This window comes from Anoplopoma fimbria, chromosome 18, assembly GCF_027596085.1.
Source record: "Anoplopoma fimbria isolate UVic2021 breed Golden Eagle Sablefish chromosome 18, Afim_UVic_2022, whole genome shotgun sequence".
In the NCBI taxonomy this organism is placed as follows: Eukaryota; Metazoa; Chordata; class Actinopteri; order Perciformes; family Anoplopomatidae; genus Anoplopoma; species Anoplopoma fimbria.
The window spans coordinates 6,797,631-6,805,897 of NC_072466.1; the positions used below are offsets into that span (position 1 = coordinate 6,797,631).

Genomic DNA, 8,267 nt, shown 5'->3' on the forward strand with positions numbered 1-8,267 from the left:
GTCGCTGGAGACCAAGGCCCTGCTGGTAGTAAGGTCCGTGCATGTACATGGCATCTACCTGCTGTTGCAGGTACTCGCTAATGAGGTCTGGCAACCGATGAAATGCCGGCCGCTGACGGCCGTTGACGCTCATTGACGCTTGTGGTGACGTCTGTTGGAGGGGAAACCCGTCAAGTTCAGCTGTCCCTTGTTGGCAGCAGCAGTTGTGCCCGCATGGATTGTGCGAGCATCTCTGGACGATGACCTAATGAAGACTTTTACCTCTGTCTGTCGAAGCCTGGGCACAAAACCTTAATGCCAGAGCTATTAACCTCAAATGAACTGAGGTTCAATGAGGTAAAACGTTAAAAAAAATGTCATGCAGATTGTTAGAGCAAGTAGTGTGTGTGACGAGAATGCTAACAAAAAAACAAACTGAACAACTCTTGTCTGCTGGTATTTTTGCTTTTTAATTCTGAAGTTTGCCACCTTTGACACAATTATCAGATCATTATTTTCATGTCCCAACAGGACAGCAGTTAAAAATAAGAAGAACAGTGAAACAATCTCTTTAGAGCAACAGAAAACCCATATGAAACAGCTCAGGGCACACATACAATGAACACAAGCTAATTCTGCATCTCAGCATAGCCTCCATGTCCACCTGTACTGCTCTGCAGCAGCCAAAATAAAACACAAATTCGCACACACATCACAAAATACTCAACTACACAGCTTTGAATCTGCCTGCTACATCAGCCAAACACAAACTGTACAAAAATAGAGAATTGATAGAAAAATAGGAGATCTGACATGTTCGAGAGAATACGCTGAGTGTCTTAAACTTGAAAACCGTTTTTTTTTTCAAGATCATCGTGTAAAAAAACTATTTTTCATATTGATTTTCAAAAATCCATGTGATGGTCTTTATCTGTAAATTTTTTGCATTATTTCCTCATTGTTTGGTGCTTATCAATGTTCAAAGGAGATGACATTTCAACAGATATGATCTGCTCATGCAGCCCAAATTTCCACACATTCCAAAATTGTATTTAAACTTTATAGGCGACATGAAGCACATTCTCTGAAAATATTCTCCTCTGCTTGGCCTCTAACTCTGCCAATAGTATGCTTCTACTCCAACATCAACGCCACCGACAAACATGCAGTTTGTTTTTCCCTGCAGATGTTTGCAGACATCCCTTTTTTTTTTCTCTTACACGTGGAAAGTATGCACATGTTTACAGTGCATACAGCATGTCAAAATATTTCTAAACTGTGTACAAATTATGTTGAAAAATCATAATTGTATATATTTGATAAGAAGAAGAAAATAATAACTTTCCAGTGTAATTTGAGGAAACTGGTTGTCCCTGTTTCAGAATCAATTTCAAACAAATTGGTGCTTTTTTAACGTTTCATATTTATTGAATCTTAAAGGTGCCCTGTAAAGTTTTCACCACTAGTATCGCTATGGAGTGATGTCTTTTTTTTTCTCTTTTTTTAACCAGTGGGCCCCTGAGGTACATGAAAATGTGTAACCATGCGTATCAATTTAACACTATTTCATGGATTACTCATCCTCCCATAATAGGCAGTGAAGAAAAAGCCTGCTATGTTTAAAATATTCCAAAAATCATCTTTGCAAAAATTTTAAACAGAAGAAAGTAACCTTAACACTTATGTAGTTATTAAAAGTATCAAAAGAATCACACAAAGCGTTTTGGTGAGACTTAATGTAAACATAACTTTTGTTCTTTACATGAAAACTTCTCAGGGTACCTTTTAATTAAGCGTGAGTTGTACATTTCAGATCTGTTAATTAATATGGATTACAGTTTCACAAGAACATTTTGACATAGACTCCACGTGATGGAGATGCATTTTGAAATGCATAAGGAGCAAATCTTACACATATCCAAATACCTTTCATTGTCCCCGACAGATGATCACATTATCTCTTTTCTTATCTTTTTCATTTTATCAAGCTGAGCACTTGAGTACCTAATTTGGCAATCCAATAAAACTGCAGATAAGAGCAGTTTATTCTCTCTCGTTTTCTCTCTTGCTGCCAAACCTAATTCTTTTCTTCACTTCTCTCATACTCTAATAAGCATTTTGACCCAACCTCCACCTCCCCCCTCTCACTAGCGATGATGAGATTATGTTGCTACTTCCTCTTTGGTAATCAGGATGTGTGTTCGTCGAGCGGGACTGCAGATAAGAGCAGAGTCTTTAGCTAAACATGGTCAAAAAAATAATAATCAGCTGGTAAAGCTAAAACTTGCCTCAGTGTAAGAGACCCTTACTCTTGCATGGGTAAACTCTCTGTTCCACTGTACATTCATTATCACCTTAAAAATCAACAGATAAAGAATCACAATAAAATATCTCTTCCCTTTAGGCTTCATCTAGGCACTTAAAGAAAATTATTCCTGTACAGAAATAAAGCATGCATTGTTTTGTTGTTTTTTTTGGTCTCAGAATTCAGATAAAGTTGAGTATCAAAGTAGATCTTTGGAAAAGTAAACAGTATCCAATTCCTCATTTTGCATTGTCTGTGAAAAGGAGTCCCGTAGAAACACAGTGCAAATGGACAATGTCAGAAACTCGCCGTTGATTGAACTTGAATCGACATCTTCTGCATGTCATGTGTCCTCGGCTACTCTCTGCGGGTGAATGTGAGATAGTTTTGGTTTCTCATGTGAAGAGGATGCGGATCTCACACGTTTATCTTTTCAAATGTGAGTTCCTCCGAGCCGTAACTCACAGCAGACAAGAAACATATCACCGTATACAGGCTGTTGTTCACCTCGATGATCTACCAAATAGATCTTCCAGGAGAGAACCCCACACAGAAATTGGTCAGCCTCCCTTACTGGCATCCTTCCCTGTGCCTCAGCTCCTCCTGCTGTGGCACTCTGCCCCCGGGGAAAAGCCTTTCTCTGGCCCTCTGCCCTGATCCAGGTTCCTTACCCTCATTTCCTGTGCTTCCGTATTCTCTCCTTTTATCTGTCTAATTCCCATGTTCTTCCTTCTCTCATTTCCCTCAATTTCCCATCTCAAGAAAGAGATAAAATGATTACCATTCACCACCTATTAAGGAGGTTCCACCAGTTACACAAAAGTGCATGAACCCACACGGAGTTTAGTTACAGGGTAACCAGGTGCCGTACATAGGATGGTGCTGAGGAGGAACGTAATGCTGGGGAAAGGAGGGCGGACAGGGGTAGATCGGCTGAACCTGCGCTACGTAATAGTTGCTGAAGTTGCCGTCCGAGACGTAAGGAGCCGGCTGGTAGAAGCAGGTGACGTTGGCGGCGTTGGGGATGGCGTTCTGCTCGGCCAGGACCCGCAGCGCCAGCGAGGAGATGAGGCTGAGCGTCTGACGCCTCTCATGGCCCATCAGGCACACGGTGCTCTCCTGCACCACTTCGTACAGCGTGGCCAGATAGTCGTACTTCCTGTCCTCCAGGTCCACAAAGTGGTTCTGCAGGTAGGACTCCAGCTTCCGCCTCTGCTCGCTCACGTCGGGGAAGTCTATGAAGAAGCGCGAGCACATGTAGCGCTGCAGCAGCTTCATCTCGGTGTCGAAAGCGGCACGGAAACCACGCACCAGCAGGTGGCAGTACTTCAGCAGACCCCCGCCTCGGATCTCCTCGGGGCTCCGGGTGCAGATGAGGCGCTTGCGCAGGTGATCGAGGGCGGTGGGGAAGTCGCCGTAAACGCTCTCCCCGAGAATCGTGGGGTGGAAGGTGGCGGCCATGGGGTGCTCCGAGCACTCGTAGAAGAGCAGAAGTGAGTCCAGGCGGATCTGGAAGGAGTCCACGCTGAACTCAAACTGCCGCCTAAGAGAGTCAACGAACTTGAGCTCCACGTTCTTGCCGCGGTTGTTGGAGAGGGAGATGAGACTCCAGCGGTCCGAGTCATTGCACACTTTCACCATCTTTTGCACGTAAGCCTCCTAAAACATACACAAGGGAAACATTAGGCGACGTCATGGACTAAGTTTAAGTCAATGACTGAAAACTGAAGGCAAGTAATTGAAGACATTGTTGGAGGTATAAGGTTCTTATAGATGGATATAGATTTTACTTCCATAGCTCATGAATCAGAAAAACATACATGCATTAAGTTAACCACAAATCATCATAAAAACATTTGGCTATGTGTTTCCTATACTTATAACATCCACTGCAACATAATCAGAGCAAACAGTAGGTTACAGTGATGAGTGTCAGATGTTCTTTTTTTTCGTCACACGGAGGCTTTCTGCCTTCTTTTTGTCTCTTCTCCTCCTCTCTTGCACCTCCTTTCACAGCTATAATATGGTGTTAGTTCTTGCACCAGTGCATCACTCTTCTGAAAACCACACATGAACTGCTGGTGATGTTCAAGAATGATTGCACTGTGGGTCTTACACGGGGATCTACTGGATATAGAATATTCTAAACCAGTCTGAGCAGACTCCAACAACTGGACATTAATGCTATTTGTGCCAGATAAAGATCTGGGGATTAGGTCTGTTAGTTGTGATGTTTTGTTGATCACATCTGTTGGTGGGCCATTACTAGCCCAGGAAGTCTTTGGTATCCAGGTAACTGAGAGCCGACTTATTAATGTGGATCTGACAGCAATTGGATTAGACAGAATCCATCCTTTTTCACTATTTGAAGGCTTATATGTCTGTGCTGGTTGGATATATTCAGGGCACATCTCATATGGGGGTACTTCTGTTTCTTTATTACGAAATCAAACAGATTAGGTTTTAGAGAAAAACCATCAACACTGTAATTAAAGGAAAAAGTAAAACAAGTCAAATCAATTTGTGATTAAAATTGTATTAATGCAAATCCAAAGGTTTTCTTTGGTGTTGAGCTGATTCTCGTGGGCGGGACCTATTTTGACAAAACAACAAAATGTAGGACACTCTTTGTTGATTACTTGATTATGAATGGTCAATCATGGCATTTACCATCCGTAATTTACAAATAACAGACCGTTGCTATGATCATAGACTTCATTTTCAAATAAAATATATTTGTGTCAAATTGTAGATTCTGTAGGTAGTCATTTACAGCGAGCAGGTCATTGCTGTGAAATGAACCCCCAACATGGAGGTCTTGCATCACCCTGATGGGGTCTATAATCTACATTATAACTACACTGTCAAATGTTGCTAAACTGTCACTGTGCTCGAGATTGGCCAATATAGTCTCACAAGCCCCGCCCACGAGATTCACCAGCAAGCAAAAATGTTGTGTTTGCATTAACATATGTTTAATTACACATTTACTTGAAATTAAAAACATTTGGATTGCACTGTTGAAAGTTTGAACCTACTCTGTTTGATGCATAATAAAGACACAAATACAACCCCACAAACTAAATCTTGTTTGTACATTTCATCATAAGTGTATGCAATAAAAAAAAAAATATGTTCACTTTCTTCCAGAGCAGTGTAGAAAGTTTTAACACACACAATCATATGATCCGACATAAAACTCCATACACTACCTTTAAGGTCACTGGTGTGATCTTTTTCTTATTCACTCCCTCTGGCAAGAAGTCCAGAAGAGAGGCCAGCACGATATCTTTCACTATCTGAAACTCCATCTCTCCTTTCAGATCGGCGCAGAATATTAAGTCCAGATCTTTCCACCCTAGACCGCTGTCCTCGTGCAGGACGTAGCTGGCTGCGGAGCCGTTCAGACGCACCTCCCGGACGTGGATCCGCTTCTCCTCCATGCGGCTCCGGACCACCTTGACGATGTCTCTTGGCTTCACCTCCAGAGTGGGGAAGCTCCAGCGGCCGTGGATGGGGATGGAGCTGGTGAGGATGGTGTCCAGCCTCTGCACTTGCTCCCAGTTGAGCACGCTGAGGTTGATGCTCTCCCCGTCCGAGCAGCCGTCGGCCGCAGCAGCCTCCACACCTTCGTCCATGTTGAGAAGAGGTATAGACGGGAAGGATGTAAACGAGAAAAAAACTTTCCACAAACTCCTGCTGGAGTCGTGGCATCAGCTGGCTGCGACTTTGTGAAGAATTGGAGGTTCAGAGCCGACGTCTGTCATTACAACAAGATGCTGCCGGACGGCGACGCGTCTTTACGCACGACGGACGGAACGAGTCGTGCGTTGTTGTGCTTGTCCTACTTCTTACATAAACTCTGAAGTCCAGACAAATTCAATTTATTTTAGCTTCCCAGCCGTGCGGCTTAGTCACTGCTCAGGATCTGCTGTCTCCAAACTCTGGAAAGGCATGGACACCGACTGTAAATGGTCGAAACGAATGTCCCTCACACTGTCAGCTCTTCATTACGTCCCAAAAGGCTCACTGACGCATCCATCGCTTCGTGAAAGTTTTTTCTTTTACTTCTGTCCACTTTGACTCACTTTTTACGCGCAGATTATTGCGCGTCCCTGCTGCGTAACGACAACTTTACGCACGCGTTTAAAGACTCCTATACTTTCCCCCACTGCACACCTACTTTCGAAAAGTGGTGTAAGGCTGCTTTTCCCTTTACATTTTGCCCGTTTGTTGCTCGTCGGTACTGCGTGATGCCACAGAGGTCCCACTCCACAGCTGCTGGAGAAGTTGTGACCAGAGCGCTTCCCGTCTGAGAGGCGTTGGGGCGGGTCGGTTTGATTGACAGCCCACACCCACTAATAGTTCCCCATAGTTACTTTGTGTTGTGCAAGTCCTGAGACAGAGGCGTGTCTGGAGAATAGGCGTGATGAGGGAAGGAAAGCAGACAGAGTGGAGGCGGACTCCTCCACAAAACTCGCCTTGGATCGATTTCCTCTCCAAAAATCCTCTATTTTCCATTATCAATAGGTCGCATTCCTGTTGCACATCGTTCAGTTTGCTCATTGCAGTGATGATGAAGTTGCTCTTATCTGTGCAGCTTATTTTAACAAGTAGACACCTAATGGTTGATGGAGAGTGTGATGAACTTCTACTTTTGTACAATAATTGTCAGGCTATCACAATGTATGCTGAGCAGTTGGTCTTTTGTAGTTCACTCTGCATAACAGCATCACAAATGCAAATCATTTCACCCTCATATTACTAGGAAGTCTGATGTTTCACCCTCTAGGGATTTTTCACCCACCGTCATTTGGTCCTGCATGGTTTTTGTGTGCACCAATCAGTGGTTTCATTTGCAGACTTGTACCTCTATGTATATTTAATGTCATATTTATCCAATCAACAACAAAAATAGCTGTATTCTGAGTCTCTGATGCCCACCTCTGATATGTAGGATGTAGGCCGTCCGTCAGCATGTAGGGTATAGGCCATATAGTCTTCAGCTCAGTTGTCATGAAGAATCCATCAGTGCAGAGCTTGGCGCGGATATCTGCGTCACTGCAGACGAGATCCATAAACCAGCTTACCGCAGATTACCCTGTATGAGCAGGGCCACACATTAACAGAGAAACACACACACATGCATGTATGCTCAGGTATGCATTCACACTCACACCTCTGCAGATAATGCAATGCATATGCCACTTAAAGGTATTGTAACTGCATGATCGGTGCATGCTCAGATCAGAAAACATTGAAAAAATGGTATGGTACTACATACTAAACATACAGTAGTTTCCGAATATATACTCTGTATATGTTATCTGGTAGCACGTCATCTGTCAACCATTTGAGCCATAAAGGGACAGATATCGCATGTTATATGATGCATGTTCTATATAATTTAACAAAATATGGCATTTAGGTCAAGTTTAGCGAGAACTAATTTTAGTTTTAGTGACGTCTGTTTATTTAGTAGAATGTGTGGGAGCGGTTTTCACTTGTTGGTATTGCTTCTTTCAGTCTCATTGGGTAAACTGTGAGCAGGGCAGCAGCTACTAAGAACTAGAAATGAGTGGTAAACAAATGTCACATCAAGAAAAAAAAGAAAACCTGAAGAGTCAAAGTGAGTTAAAGATCATTTTGAATCAACATTTTTAGACGACGTTGCTCTGTAGTTTGACACAAGACTGCGGGTCAGTCACACAGTCACACTCTGCACTTTCCCCATTCACTAACAGGCTCAATGTCCGGCTTACTGCTGGGGACGCTTACCATGAAGCTGCTACTTACATGATCTCTGACTTGTCAAGTGGATGACACTGGCTTGGTTTCCAATGTCTGACGACATCAGGAGGATTGCAAAGGGGATTTCAGACGGACCCTTCATTGAGCTTTATAAAGGATGGAAAACAAATGTGTGTAAATGAGCTGAATGTGCGTAAATCCCCCCTTTATACTCAGAAACATGATAGTGAAT

General features: G+C 43.1%; 1 protein-coding gene across 1 annotated transcript; it reads right to left on the reverse strand.

Annotated features, from left to right (window-relative positions):
* Nucleotides 1–433: 433 nt before the first annotated feature.
* LOC129107006 (terminal nucleotidyltransferase 5A-like) lies at nt 434–6,559 on the reverse strand. The gene is made up of 2 exons (XM_054618329.1): nt 5,497–6,559; nt 434–3,943 (listed from the first exon to the last, which is right to left on the reverse strand). Exons 1-2 carry the CDS (start codon nt 5,920–5,922, stop codon nt 3,128–3,130), a joined length of 1,242 nt encoding a protein of 413 aa, XP_054474304.1. The 5' UTR covers nt 5,923–6,559; the 3' UTR covers nt 434–3,127.
* Between the last annotated feature and the right edge of the window lie 1,708 nt (nt 6,560–8,267).

Coding starts and splice junctions, on each gene's coding strand:
- LOC129107006 (XM_054618329.1), bottom strand. CDS start 5,922: ATGGACGAAGGTGTGGAGGCTGCTGCGGCCGACGGCTGCTCGGACGGG. Junction 3,944..5,496: donor TCACACCAGTGACCTTAAAG/GTAGTGTATGGA, acceptor TGTATGTTTTAG/GAGGCTTACGTGCAAAAGAT.